The 16,206-nt window shown below is 36.0% G+C and overlaps 1 protein-coding gene across 1 annotated transcript in view; it reads right to left on the reverse strand.

Moving 5' to 3' along the window:
* The window catches only part of CSE1L (chromosome segregation 1 like), a 68,599-nt gene that overhangs the window by 31,610 nt on the left and 20,783 nt on the right, over nucleotides 1-16,206 (reverse strand). The window contains exons 2-6 of the mRNA XM_043984769.1: nucleotides 14,461-14,556; nucleotides 10,704-10,846; nucleotides 3,851-3,952; nucleotides 3,617-3,762; nucleotides 37-127 (exon numbers count right to left, since the gene is read on the reverse strand). Coding sequence (XP_043840704.1) covers nucleotides 37-127; nucleotides 3,617-3,762; nucleotides 3,851-3,952; nucleotides 10,704-10,846; nucleotides 14,461-14,545 — 567 coding nt within the window. The 5' untranslated portion in view covers nucleotides 14,546-14,556. The remainder of the gene's footprint in view (nucleotides 1-36; nucleotides 128-3,616; nucleotides 3,763-3,850; nucleotides 3,953-10,703; nucleotides 10,847-14,460; nucleotides 14,557-16,206) is intronic.

Raw genomic sequence — 16,206 nt, forward strand, 5'->3', positions numbered from 1 at the left:
GGACAAACTCAATTAACTTAAAATTCTCACCCATACCTTGAAAAGATTAGTCAAAGGTAGTGCAAAGGCATCCAAAACAAGTTTAATTTCAGTCCATAACTCGTTTGACTTAAATTCATGGCGATACCTAAGAAATAAATAAGTAGCCATTTTATTTGAACTGTTTTTATTAGAGCTTAAATTCTTGTATATTCACATTGTAATCTTTTCAGCAATTGACAATGGTGACCAACCCTTCTCTATATTTTCCTCAGGTATGGCTTTCATGGCAAAATACCTTCCTACCTTTATGACTGTCTCCTTCACTAGTTCTATTTCCTAATGCTTTCTTAGGCTTTTATTATTTTCTTCCTTTTAAGGGTTTTGTTTTGCTATTAGTCTTTATACACAAATATGGACTTTTGTACAATAATAATATTACAGGTACTTTACATATAGGAGACATGGGCAACTCATTTACCCTCTTTGAGATTGTTTAACCTCACAACCCCAATCTACATATGAGGAAACATGAGGAGACAGCTTCTATCCTAATTTTTGTCATTTCCTCAGCACTAATGACTTTTTTTCTTTTGCTTTTCTAAAATGTCATGTTTTCATTATCTCTACTTAGGTGTCTACTAATACAAGAAATTATATCATATTTCTACAATACGAATTTCACATGGGAGAGAAATTTTTCTCATCTTTTATAAGTCTGGCCACAGTCACTTATGTTAGGATATCACAGAACAAATTAGACTTAATTTACTATAGAACTCATGGAAGACTGTCTTATATTTAGTAGGCACTTTTAAAAAGGGTTTCCAAATTAATTTCTTTGACATTTTTAAATAATAAAATATGAAATATTTTATATATTTATAAGAAAACATAAATGACACATAGGAGAATTTAGTGAAGGAAATATGTATGCACTGTGTATTACAACTGAGAAACAGATATAGAGATATAGATATAAACAAACACATGAAAATACTGTGTTTGCCACAGTAACTTAGTGTTTGATAAACCCAAAGATCCAAGCTATTAGGGAAAGAAAGAAACTCACTATTTGGCAAACAACTATTAAGAATATTGGAAAGCAGGGGGCGGCTAGGTGGCGCAATGGATAGAGCACTGGCCCTGGAGTCAGGAGTACCTGAGTTCAAATCCAGTCTGAAATACTTAACACTTACTAGCTGTGTGACCCTGGGCAAGTCACTTAACCCCAATTGCCTCACTAAAAAAAAAAAAAAAATACTGGAAAGCAGTCTGGCAAAAACTAGGTATGGACAAACATCTCAAACTGTATATCAAGAAAAGCTCCAAATGGGTACATGATTTGGAAATAAAGGATGACATCACAAACAAATTAGCAAGGCATGGAAAAAATCAACTGTTAAATCTACAGCTAGGAGAAGAGTTTTATAACAAAAGATAGAAAGGCTTATAAGAGGTAAAACAGACAATTTTGATTATATAAAATATAAAACTTTTTACACAAGCAAAATCAATATAGCTAAAATTAGAAGAGAAGCAGAAAATTGGGAGGGAAATATTTGCAGAAGGTTTCTTTGGTAAGAGCCACTCCCCAAATGACAAGTGATCAAAAGATATGAATAGGCAGTTTTCAGAGGAAAAAATCCAAGGTATCAATATTTATATGCAAAAATATTCCAAATCAATAGTGATCAGATAAATAATAAAACAAATCTAACATACCATCTTCACATTCATTGGATTTGATAAAAAAGAAAAATGACAAATGTTGGTTGGGTGTGGGAAACAGATACACTAACGCACTATTGTACTGGGGGAACTGAGAACTGCTCCAACCATTATAGAAAGCAATTTAGAACTATGTCTAAAAAACTACTAAACATTTTATATCCTTTGATTCAGTAATAATCCTAGTTGGTCTATACCCCAAAGAGAAAAAGAGAGTCTATCTACAAAAATATTTATAACAGTTTTTTATCATAGCAAAGAACTGGAAACTGAGGAGACACCCTCAATTGGGAGAAAGGCTGAATAAGTTATGGTATATGAATATGATGGAACACTATTGCACTATAAGAAATGATGAAAGGGATGATTCAAGAGAAACCTGAGGGGCAGCTAGGTGGCGAAGTGGATAGAGCACAAGCCCTGGATTCAGGAGGACCTGAGTTCAAATCCGGCCTCAGACACTTAACACTTACTAGCTGTGTGACCCTGGGCAAGTCACTTAACCCCAATTGTCTCACCAAAAAGAAAAAAGAAAAAAGAGAAACTTGAGAAGATTTGCATGAACTGATGCAAAGTGAACAGAACCAGAAAAATAACTTAGATAATAACAACAATATTTTAAAAGTCAAAGGACTTGGAAAGATTCAAGTAATTGTTTATAATGTCACCCTTTAAGAGCTGATTATGATGTCAACTTTTATTTCTAAATGATGTATTCATTTAGAGGTTTTCTTGATACAGTCAGAGATGTCTGTCCATGACTAGTTTTTGCCAGACTGCTTTCCAGGTTTTTGTCAATAAAACATAATGATCAACAATAATTCCAGAGAACTCATGATGAAACATTCTACTCATCTCCAGAGAGATAAGACTCAAGAGGGCAGATTGAAGGATATGTTTTTGGACATGACCAATAAGGGAATCTGTTGTGCTTGATTATATGTAATGGGTTGTTTTTCTTACTTTCCCAATGGGAAACGTGGGGGAAGAAGAGAGAGGGAATGGGAAGAAGAGAATTGGCACCTAAAAGGGAATTTAAAGGAAAAAAAAAACAAACTTGCTTGTTTTATTACAGAGTTGATAATTATCCTTCAGATACAATGCCAGTAACCACAAAAATATAACTGTTAACAATTCAATAAACATTTACTGAGCATCTATCATGAACAAGTACAATCAAGATATAAGTACATGTGTTCATATAGTTCCTGGGTTTGTCTTGGCAAGTAGACTCCCAAGTATTTTATATTGTCTACTGTTACTTTAAGTGGAATTTCTCTTTCTATCTCTTGCTGCTGGACTTTGATGATGAGTGAGATGAGCAGAACCAGAAGAACATTATATACAGTATCATCAACATTATATGTTGATCAACTGTGATAGACTGGATTCTTCTCACCAATAAAATGGTACAAGAAAGTTCCAAGGGACTCATGATGGAAAAGGCTCTCCAAATCCAGAAAAAAAAAAAAAGAACTTTGGAATATGGATGCTGATTGAACTATACTATTTCTTTAGTTTTTGGTGCTGTTGTTTTTCTATTTTGAGGTTTTTCCTTATTGCTCTGATTCTTCTCTTATAGCATGACTGATTCAGAAATATGTTTAATGTTGTTATGTATATGTATGTATATAAAAACCCTATATCGGATTGCCTTCTGTCTAGGGGAGGGGGGGAGGGAGGGAGAAAAATTTGAAATTGGAAATCTTATATAAACAAATGCTGAAAACTATCTCTACATGTAACTGGAAAATAATAAAATACTTTTATTTAAGAATAAAAAATAAAATAAAGAAAGATATAAGTATATTTGAAAAGCAAAACTAAATAAGCATTTGGATTCTTTTTTAAAAAATCTGAATTCATGCTTTCTGTGTATATATACACACCCACACAAATCCTGTACCTTTTAAATAATGAATGTGCTGTGCGAAGAACCCCATTGATAACATGGAAATCTCCACTCTGAAAACGATTAACCATTTCCGTCAGTAAGTCAGGCCATTTTTGAGGAAAATCTTCTCGGCCAATGATGCTAATTGCATCACTCAGCTATAAACAAAAAAAGAAATAATTCGATTGAAGGAAAGCTCGATAAAACAAGTCTGAAAAGATAATAAAATATATGATCCTTCATTACCTGTTTCTGAATCTGTTCAGGACTGCTAAGCATCAAGTGCACTATATTGGCTTTTATGGCTATCCGATCTGCTTCACAGATTTTGTTTGGTTCATCCTCAATCTAAAAGTAAAGTATTAATAATTAACATAAAACAATCATACATTCTCTTCTAAGTTTCTGGACAAACTACAATTATATTTTCTCTTCAAGGAGGGCAAGTTTGAATACTCCTTGCTACCCATCACCATTTCTTGGTTAACCCTCTATCATCATAAATTCAGTAATCTCTTCTCTTTTGAGGTCCACACAATCCACCTAATCAAAATCCTGGTAGCTGGTGTTATGGACCTCCAGAATATTCTTCTTTCAAGTTCTGTACCTGGATCACAATTTTTTCTCTCCCTTCCAACTCCAGCCCTCATCATAGGCAACTTCAACACACATATGGATATTCTCTCAAACATGCTCACATCTCTCACAGTTCATCAACTTAACTCATTAGCCACACATAAAGATGGTCGGTCATACCCATGTGATCTTGCCATCCTCAGAAATACAGCATTTCCACTTATTCCCTTATCTGGTGAAAATCTACTGTCATTCTGCCTGTCTTACAACCCGTAAACCTTGTTCTTTGTCTTGTCTTCACCATGACCTCCAATCCCTGAATCTACCAGTTCTTTTCCATGCCATCTCCTCTCCATTAGCTATACTCTCCTTTTTTCCAAATCCTGACTCCTTGGTAAACAGATTTAACTGTGTTCTGAGTCCCTGATTCCTTTATCATATTGCCATTCTTGCCCCATCAATCCTCACCCTGGGATAAGACCACTCCCACACCACCTGCTGCCTTTGCTCCTACAAATATGCTGCTGAAGCTAGGGGGGGAAAAAAAATCAGAAAACCATGTTTACTGGGTCCACTACAAATTTATGTTATTACATAACCTCAAAAGGGACCTTATTATAACAAGGCAATCCTTTTACACTTCCCCAATTAACTCACAATCCCACTTACCAAGTTTTTTCATCTCTCCTCAAACTTTCCAAGGCTCTCCCCTCCCCCCATCCTCTCAGCTAAGAACTTTGCCTCATATTTTAACGGGGAAAAAATTTTGATGTCATTTGTCCAGAGCTCTTTCTTCTCCCCTTCCTCCTCATCTCATGTTACTCAGATGCCTTATACTCTTACTTAATCAGGCAGGCAGGCTTTCTACTTTCTCTACGTGCACAAGTGATTCCATTCCATTCCTTCCTATCGTGTTCAGCAGATTGCCCCCTCCCCTCCATTATGCCTGTCCTCTCACTTGTCTTCATTCTCTCCCTGTCTACTAGCAGCTTCCCTACTGCCTATAAACATGTTTATGTGTCTCTCCCCACCATCCTTAAAAATACCTAACTTGATCCACCTATACTATTATTACACATTTCATTGCATAGCTATTTTCCTATATTTCTATTCCCTATCATGGTTAAACTCCTCACTTAAGAAGACCATCTACAATAGGTATCTCTACTTCCTCTCCTCTCACTCCCCCTTCTTAATTCTCTAGTCAGGCTTCCGACCTTGCCATTCAACTGAAACTATGCTCTCCAAAGTTACTACTGATCTCTTAATTGCAAAGCTGATGGCCTTTTCTCAATCTCCATCCTTCCTGAACTCTGTCACTTCTGACACCATCAATCACCCTTTTCTCATTGATAATCTCCTACTTCAAGGTTCTGGTGACAATATTCTCTCCTGGTTCTCCTACCTGTCTGACCCCTCCCTCTCAGTTTCCTTTGCTAGATATCCATCCAAGTCATGCCCACTAAAGGTGGGTGCCTCCAAGGCTCTGTCCTCTGTCCTTCTCCCTCTCAACTATTTCACTTGGTGATCTCATCATGGTTTCAATTATCATCTCCATCTATGCTCATGATTCTCAGATCTACTTATGTAGCACTAAACTCATCCTGACCTTTCACATTTCCAACTGCCTATCAGACACCTCAAAATGCATGTCCTCTAGTCCTCTTAAATTCAACATGTACAAAACTGAACTTGTAATCTTTCCCCAAAAAATCTTCTGCCTTCTGAACTAACTTCCCTATTATTGTTGAGGGCACTATCACCCTCCCAATCACCCAGGCCCACAACCTAGGTGTCATCCTTCATTCTTTACTCTTTCAAACACTAAATCCAATCTGTTGCCAAGTCCTACCTTCATAACATCTCCCCTATATATTCTCTTCTCCCCTCTGACACTGCTACCACCCTGGTGGAGCATCATCAGTTCATGACTAGACTATCACAATAGACTGCTGGTTGGTCTCCCTACCTTCATTCCATTTTATCTTCCACTCAGCTATAAAATCTTCCTAAAACACATTTAACCATTTCACTCAATTTGATAAACTGTTGGCTCCCTATCACCTCCATATGAAATATAAAATTGTTTGTTTGGCACTCAAAAGACCTTTACCTGCCCCCTATCTAGTTTCCTTACACCTAACCTCCAACATACTCTGTGATCTGGTGACTGGCCATTTTCACTTACTGTTCCCCATGCATGGAATACTGTCCCTGGTTTCAAGTACCATCTAAAATCCTATCTTGTATAAGAAACTTTTCTCCATCTTTCTTAATTCTAATACTTTCCCTCTATTGATTAGTTTCAATTTATGCTATATGTATCTTGTCTGTAAATGATTGTTTTCATACTGTCTCCTCATTAGACTGTGAGGTTCTTAAGTGTCTTTTGCCTTTCCCCAGCTGCTGACAATTAATAAATGCTTACTGACTGACTTTTAAACTACTAATTTTCTGGGATATACATCTCAAAAGGGCCTGCCGACCATTAGAAACAAATAACTCCATGAAAACATAATATTACTAAAGATGTCACAGGGAGAGTTAGTGCTACAGGAGTAAGATTTTGCTACCAATGCAGGAAACCATACAACATGGCAATGGGAAGCAAGCAGTCAAAAACAAACAAAAAACCCCAACACCACTGGAGCTCAAACAGTGGTTGTAGAATATTCAATTTCATTTTTCATCATTAACCTGATGTTACAAGTGGGTTTCTCTGTCATTTCAGTGAGTCTTGAATATAAAGTATTAATAGTTCTAACATAAAAATATGCCGGTCAAGATATTAAAGCATAGTATGCTTGCCTGCACATTTATTTGCTCAAAAGGTCTGTATCCTTCCTACTTCACCTCATGTGCGTTGCAGTAGTGAAATGAAGACAAAAGTTTAAAAATATGGAAGTTAGTTCATTTCAAACCATAATCCAAATCTAAACCAAATGAATGTTTCATCTCATCCTGATCTAAGGCATCAAAGACATTTTTGTTTGTTTGGTTGGGTTTTTTTGCGGGGCAATGGGGGTTAAGTGACTTGTCCAGGGTCACACAGCAAGTAAATGTCAAGTGTCTGAGGCTGGATTTGAACTCAAGTACTCCTGAATCCAGGGCCAGTGCTTTATCCACTATGCCACCTAGCTGCCCAAAGACATTTTATAAGAGAATTTCTTGGAATTCCAGACCTAGACAGAGCTGGATGACTGGAATGCTATGGAGTGCTAACATTATTTCTTTAGAACCATCATGTCGCCAAAGGGTGTTGAGTTAAATAAGAAAAACAGGTTCTGGGGGTAGATTGGTTCTGTTCAGAGTTTGAAAAGAGGAAAGAGAAGGGAGGGTAAAAGGAATTCACTAGTGCAGAAAGACAAAGTGGTTAGAACTTAATATTTCTCATACTTGAGATGTATGAAAAGAGTATGGAGAAAGGGGTAGAGGCAAGTGAGCAAATGAACTTAATTCTTATATGAAAAGGACAGAGGAGGGTTGAAAGCATAACTGTGGGGGGCGCCCCCCCCCCCCAGCAGCTCATTTGTGCAGTGGATAAAGCACAGGCTCTGGATTCACAAGGACCTGAATTCAAATCCGACCTCAGACACTTGACACTTACTAGCTGTGACACCCTGGGCAAGCCACTTAACCCTCATTGCTCCCCCGCCCCCCCCCCAAAAAACCAAACAACATAATTTGGTAGAGGAAAACAAGTAGGATATGAGTGGGGGAAATTAAGAGGGAGAATAAAAGCAGGAAGGGAATATTGGGAAGCAAAACAAACTCCCTTATTATTCTAAAGTATCCAAAAAGGCAAAAAAAATTATTTTTAAAGAACCAGAATATAAGGAATTGCCTTAGATCTCAAGACAAATGGCTGAACAAACTGTGGCCTATCACTGTAATAATATTGTTGAACCACAAGAAATTACCAAAAAAAGAAAATTTCTGAAGATCCTGAGTATTATGAACTAAAATAAAGTGAAGAGAACAAGGAGAACAATTTATACATGAACAAAAATATTATTAAAAAAAAAACTTTTTGAATCCCAGCTCCATTACTGACCCTACCTGTGTGACCTCGGACAAGCTTAACCTCAGTTTCTTCACCTAAACAATAAAGGGATTGGCTTTGAAAAAAAAAATCTGTGACTATGAATTTTGGAAACTGTCTTTGATGTAGTATTAGCCACATTATCATTTGTAATATAAATATCATTTGTAATATAAAAACTTAAAATATAGATTGACTTTCAAAAAAAAACAAACTTTGACTTTAAGAGAGTTAATCAATGCAACGATCAATCAACTAATTGTGTCCCCAGAGGATCTATGTATAATGAAGCATGTTACTCTTCCCTGACAGAGAAGTAATGGACATAAGGAACACAAAGAGGCACACCTTTTGAAGATAGTTAAAATAATTGTAATAGACACAGATTTTGAGTTAAGCTTATTATCAATTTATAAATCTCTATCAGTAAGAGATTGATCAAATGTCTCCCAATAGAGTGCATGGCAAACTGTCCAGGTTTTTTATTCCTTTTTGATAAAAGGCGGGTCATTATACATCAATCAAGTATAACGGTTTCATTTGGAGGTGCATTATATTAAAAGGAAGTGAAGTTGACATGTAGAGAACCCCCCACCCAAGCTGACACAATGGTTTCCACTGAGAACTGGTTCATGCAGGCTACATCTCATCAGTAAAGTACTCCAGCTTATCTAGACAAAAGAATCTGTCTCCACCTAAGGATCCTTTTGTGAGCTTGGGGTTGGGGTGGTGTTAACCTAGATAAGATTTGAAAGAATCTCTCTAGGAGAGCTTATCTTTGGGTGGAGGGAAAAGAAGACTAAATAGGGGAGCTCTCTGGGTCCCCTTAAATACTGATTATTAATAATGATTTCTCACATTTTGGACATGTCCACTGTGACAATTTATTTTCCTTGATTATTGTTCACAAAGGCATTTTTTTCTTTCTCCTATTTTTAATGTGGGGAAGAGGGAATGTCAGGATGGAGAGCTAGCCAAGAAAAAGAGGGACACAACATTTTTCAAAATAAACACAAGAATATACTGAAAGAATTCAGAAGGATACAAAGATAAGCCAAACAGTTTTCAAAGTAACATGTACAACTTATATACTTTTTTCAAAAATTCAGTTTCATATAGAAATCTGTTTTTGTGTTCTATATAAAAATGTTAGTGGGTTTTGGTATTTTAAATTAAAAAAAAAATTCCCTCCAAAAAGTTCTTAATCATTAAGAAAAATAATATACCCTTAGCAAGGGAAGCTATGAAATTTTCTGATAATTGAGCTATACAGACTGTAAAGGATAGGTACAGTTTCTTGAGTGGAAGTAGGGAGATGTGCTGAGCAATCCTATTTCTTTTCAGTATTAGAAAAAAAGCTACATCCATCAAATGCATATATATGTAGATATATACATATACATACATACATGAAAAATACACACACACAAATACTGGCATGTGGTTAATAAGATAACATTTTCTAATTTACTGTCTGGAAAATAAGTAGCTTGCTAAATAAATGTGCTCTAAACAGTAAGCTTGAAGAATTCCTATATGGAATAAATTCATTTCTGACACCCAATTAATCTTATCTGTAATATCATTGCTACTATCCCTACGAGGAAACTGCTTGTTTCTTTACTCCAGAGAAGAGTGAAAAAGTGAGAACAAATCATTAAACCTGTTTCATAATTTAAAATTCTGGGGTAGTTTTAAAACCTATAGCCACAAACAACTACATATATCTTTTATGTAGTTATGAGTATTTTTACATTCCAAAATACAGGGGCTGGCTGCCATTATGAAGAACTCCTAGGAATAAATAAAATTATTTTGCCATTATATAAAAAGCCTTTTCTCCGTGATGAGATTTGTTCTTCATTTGGTTAGCTTTATTCCATTTATGCATCATCTCATAATTTTAGTCCAAGACACAGAAATAACTCTTATTGTACATTCAGGCCATTAAAAATACCATTGTTTCTTCTTGACAAGGCATCTTTATCACACGATTAAATTTATAAAATCAAATAAATAACAGCACTAAAAAGAAAAAGGGTCATTGAAAAAAAAATTTAAATGCGCAGAACAAAAGTTTAAATGAAGATATGCATACAAAAAAAGATCTGAAGCTAACATGCAGAATTTATTATAACAATATATTTATATGACAAATATTTATTATAACAATAAAACAAATAGGATAAATATATATTTTTTAAAGCAACATCACTTAATTCAAAGGTTCTAACAGTTGAAATTAATGGAGATGAGATAAATAAAAATATAAAAACTTAGCCATTACCAAGGAATTCAAATCTATAAAAATTGTTCAAGTAAACAATGAGGAAAAGGGGTTTTGAAACAGTCTTATTCCAAAAGTCCAAAAGTTTCTATTTAATTTGTGTTAACCAATATTTTGTAAATATTGCGTACAAAGGTCCTATAACTTTACAGGAAAGATGAAAGTTCAAAAATTATATTTACTAAAATACCTACAATTCTCCAGTTCCTTTTGATGTAGTTCTTGAATGTTACTGAGGCACACACTTTGATGACATTATCTTGAGATTTCTCCAGCAATGTTAAAAGCAACAATGGGTAATTTTGATTTCCTTCAACAGACTCGAGGAATTTCTCAGCTGTAAAATAATATAATTTTTAGAGAATGCCAAATCTTATTAAATATCAAAATTCTTTCACTTTAATATACAAGAAACAAAAATTTAAAGATTTCAATTTCAAAGTTAAGAATGGACAAATCTAATCAAAACTACCTAAGTCAGATGTCCTTAATCTGACTGAGGTTCTCAAAGACCTCCAAATGTTAAAAGCATAATCCCAAGCATTCTAGTTTTCCATTATAATACAAGACAAATCTATTAGGTCTATTTTCCCTCATGTATAAAATGAAGGGAATAAACTACATGATACAACTACCTAATATATATACAGTGACTTGCAGTTCTAAATGTACTTTTAATATATATCACCAAAACTTAGCTCTTCTCAGCAATACAATGATCTAAGACAATTCCAAAAGAATTATGATGGAAAATGATCTCCAAATCCAGAAAAAAAAAAAAACTGTGGAATCTGAATGCAGATTGAATTGTACTGTTTCCACTTTTGCTGCTGTTTTTTCTTTTTTTGAGATTTTTCCCCTTTCATTCTGATTCTTCTTTCACAATATGTTTAATGTGATTGTACATATATAACCTATATCAGATTGCTTTCTGTCTTGAGAAGGGGGGAGGGAAGGAGAAACATTTGTAACTCAAAATCTTATAAAAACAAATGTTGAAAACTAACTTTACATGTAACTGGAAAATAATAAAAAATTTTATGATTAAAAATATTTCTATTACCTCATTTCATCCTTAATACAATGGGGTATATGTCTTTTTTTTTTAATTTTTTTTTTTTAGTGAGGCAATTGGGGTTAAGTGACTTGCCCAGGGTCACACAGCTAGTAAGTGTTAAGTGTCTGAGGTCGGATTTGAACTCAGGTACTCCTGACTCCAGGGCCGGTGCTCTATCCACTGCGCCATCTAGCTGCCCCTGGGTATATGTTTTAAAGAAGAAAAAATTGGGTACAGCAAAGTGAACTGAATTTTGCTAAAAATCACAAGTAAGTTGCAGAGCTAGGCCTAGAAAGAACACTTGTTGAATCATTTCAGTTGAGTCCTCTCTTAGTGAAGATATTGGAGTGGTTTGCCATTTCCCACTCCAGCTCCTACTCAGGAAGACTGGTCTTCTAGACTCCAGGTCTGGTGCATTATCCACTGCTCCACCTAGAACACCTAGCTGTGTTCTAGTCATATACGTCAAACTAGAACACAGGTAATGACTTTTAGTCCCACATTGTTTTTGCTACCCCATGTTGGTAATATATGGTCTCTAATTTGCTTTCCAGATATAATATATTGCATTTATGATCAATTAATTTACCTAAACCCTTTTTGAATCTCTTTAAGTTTTCACTCCATATGAAGTAAAGAGTTGCTATTTTTTTTTGGCCATTCTTTAAAGCAATGTGTTCTTTAATATTTCCTACCTCTTCCAAATTTCTTGGGGTTTTCTCTTTTCATGATATTCCAAGATTTACTTTAATAAGTCTGTATTCGGGGCAGCTAGGTGGTGCAGTGGATAGAGCACCGGCCCTGGAGTCAGGAGGACCTGAGTTCAAATCCAACCTCAGACACTTAACACTTACTAGCTGTGTAACCTTAGGCAAGTCGCTTAACCCCAATTGCCTTACCCCCCCCAAAAAAAGTCTGTATTCACTCTTATGTAGAACATTCATGATCTTTTAGAACTGAACCACACATCCTCTCTGCATTCCTTTTTCTAGATTTATGGGGCTCAATCCTTTCAGTGTTTATACTGTTAAGGGCTAAAATTCTAGCTAGTCTTTCTAAAATATCTAATGAGTGGTCGCCAATAAATTATAAGCTTTAGTAAGAGTTAGGCTTTTAAGCATTTATTAAGGAGAATAAGAATTTGGTAAAGAGAGAGAAAGGCCTACATTCATCTATTAAAGGGAGAACACGTTTCTAGCTCCCTTCTCTGCCAGTGTCCCCAGGAAAGAGCATCAGACAGAGCGCTACTCTCTTCCTTCTTCCTCCCACTCGCCAGCGTCACTTCCTGATGCCAAAGAAAAGACTCCTGGTCTTGCCTTCAAAGACCTTCGCTTCATGGGAGGAACTCTTCTACAGTAAGTCTCCAGCAGGTGGCGTCATTCCAATCGTTACAATACAGATAGCAACCTTTCTACTACCTTTACATTACTCATATGAATCTTCCCCCTCTGCTCATGTAAATATGCCCTTTTCTCCATCTTCTCAATTTCCACTTATTTTTCTTCAGGCATGACCAATAGAAATAAGAGTAGACCATATATCAGATCATCCCACTAAGTGCTGGTCTGAACTCATGCCAAGTTTTTCATTCTTATAAGTACAATTTCAATTATTTCTTTTAACATTCATTACCTTAAACATGCCCACAAATAAATTTGTCACTTTTTTTTAACCCCCTTACATAGCCACCAAAAGAGCGACATATGTCTGTGTAATATATATATCTATCAGCTTAGTGTTTTACTACTCAAGAAGAGTTTAGGAACATTTGAAAATGTGGAAACTTCACCATGAGCTGCTTCTTCGAAACCACTTACAAAGATATTAAGTAAGTTCAGTTCATAAGAAATATTCTGGATAAATTCTCCACTTGGAGAAGCACCAGTTGACTCCTATTCATTATTTTCCATAAGACAATTCCCCAACTAGGACAAAATATTTCCTAACTAAAATAACTGTAATCTGAAGGACTTTGTCAAAGGTTTTCTGAAAGTCTTAGTATATTGTAGTCATATAAATATTTAACACTTAAAAAAAAATACATGTCAGGTAAGACTCCCTTTAAAAACCAGGCAGCCTTAATGTTCAGTGATCCTATGCCACCAATTAGCCAGTCTATACTTTTAGGGAATCCCCTTATGGATCCAGAGACAACCTCAAAAACATATTGGAAGAAAAGTAAGTTATATATTCCATCATATTACTGTGATATATAAAATCACATTATATAAAGGCTTACACAATTTGGACTTTTAACATTTCTAATAAACATTAGATTAATTTAGTAGGAAATAGTCAATCACTATTTTTTTGTTGTTGTTTTTTGGATTTTTTGGTGAGGCAATTGGGGTTAAGTGACTTGCCCAGGGTCACACAGCTACTAAGTGTCAGGTGTCTGAGGCCGGATTTGAACTCAGATACTCCTGAATCCAGGGCCGGTGCTTTTATCCACTGCGCCATCTAGCTGCCCCCCAATCACTATGTTTTTAAAATTTGAGCCTTAAAAGAAGTTTATTAGATTTAATATAATGTTGTAGGTGACCCTACTGTATTTGAGTCCCATACTTCATCAGAAATTTAATGACTTGCTTTCAAGGAATTAAATTTAATTTCTGTGCCTTAATTTCTCTCTCTCCAAAATGGACAAGTTTCAACCAGGGAATTAAAAAAAAAAAAAGAAAGAACAAAGTAAAACACCATTTATAAAGATATACTCTCAGATTTAAGCTAACACCTTTCCACTTCAAAGATCCAACAAGCAAAGTTTAAATATTGAGAATGAAAATAAAAGTAAAAGGCAATAAGGAGATACGTAGAATTCACTCAATAATATTGGCTAAAAGCAAAAGTCAATATTGGGGCGGCATTTGTAAGCAAAGTAGATTGAATTTTACCTGGACGTCTGATAGCAGGATCAGGATCAAGCGTTTTCTTTAAATACTCTGTTAGAGTTTGCAAATTTGCATCACTTAATTCCATTGTAGCAGAACCTAAAATTCAGAAGAGGTTTGAGTAATTAATCAAGTGACTGCTATAATTTCATTCATGGAATCATAGATTCAGAACCAGAAGGAATCTTAAAGGTCAAGTCCAAACTTTTCATTTGACAAGTGAGGCCCAAAAAGATCTTAATCTTCCTGACTTGGGTCACAAAGCACAAAGTGGCAGATCCATGTTCAAACCCCAATCCCCTGACAAATCCTACTACACCAGGGTAACTGATCATGACATATTCCTTTCTCGTATATATTAGCCTTTTATGTTTAGGGCATAAATTAATTGAGAAAGGCTTCTAGGAGCTAGACTTTAAGGGAAGAATGATTACCTTGATAAATGAAAACAAAAGTAAAGCATATCAGAATAAGGAAAGGTATGGAAAAACAGAAGCAAGAGAGAGGCAGAGCCAAGATGGATGAGAAAAGATTTCTCCAAAATCCCTCTGGACACCTTTAAATAATGTCATTAAAACAATTCCTAGAATGGCAGAACCCACAAAAGGACAGGGTGAAATAATTTTCCAGCCAAAGACAACTTAGGTCAGCAGGAAAGGTCTGTTGTACTGGGGTGAGAGTAGAGCACAGTCCAGTGCAGGCCAAGACAGCACAGAACCCACCCCAGCAAACCAGGAGGTTTTGGAAGCCTCTGAATCAGCAGCAACAGCAGCTTCTGGAACACGCAGTCCACAGAAGGTAAAGGGGTCAAAAAACTGATCATGGGAGCAGCTAGATGGTGCAGTGGATAAAGCACTGGCCCTGGATTCAGGAGGACCTGAGTTCAAATTTGACCTCAGACACTTGACACTTACTAGCTGTGTGACCCTCGGCAACTTAACCCTCATTGCCCTGCAAAACAAACAAAAAGCTGATCAGAAGAAGACTACAGGGGTCTCTTTGCTGGCACTGGGGGCAGGGCTCTTTTACTTTCCCCATACTTGGATCTGGGTTGCAATCCTGGGTGGCACTCCCATGACAAGAGGAAGCACTAACACACTAGAGCTTGCAGCTTCAGTGAAGCAGAGAACCATATCACAATTCCAGGGCAGAAAAGAATGCTAGTGCTGACTCACACACCAGAGCACAGACCAAAAGAGTAGTAAGCACACCTCTCCTTAGATTATACCTTCTTGGAATAATTGAAAACTTACAGGTCCCTAAAAGTATCTCTGAAAACAGCTATACAAAAATCCTGAAGCTTGGGACAATGAACCTTCCACACTAGAAGCAGGGCCCCATTTTAACAAAGAGTTAAAAGTCAAGAAATAGACTGGGAAAATGAGCAAACAACAGGAAAAAAAAATCTGACAATAAAAAGTTACTATGGTGACAAGGAAGATCAAAATACATACTCAGGAGAAGACAGAAAAGTCAAAATTCCTACATCCAAAGTTTCCAAGAAAAATATGAATTGGTCTCAAGCCATGGAAGAGCCCTTTTTCTGGGTCCCCCTAGTTATTAGTGCCTTCCTCTTTGAGATTACCTTACACCTATACTATATTTATTGTTATTTATGTGTCTCCCCCATTAGAATGCTACTAGATCTTTGTGGGCAGGGATGGGTTAAAGGGTACATAAGAAAGATCAGGCCAGGCTGGGGGGGTGGGGGGGCCCTCTGGGGAGTCCCAAAATCCCATTATTTTCTCA

The sequence above is a fragment of the Dromiciops gliroides genome, chromosome 2, assembly GCF_019393635.1.
Source record: "Dromiciops gliroides isolate mDroGli1 chromosome 2, mDroGli1.pri, whole genome shotgun sequence".
Lineage (NCBI taxonomy): Eukaryota > Metazoa > Chordata > Mammalia > Microbiotheria > Microbiotheriidae > Dromiciops > Dromiciops gliroides.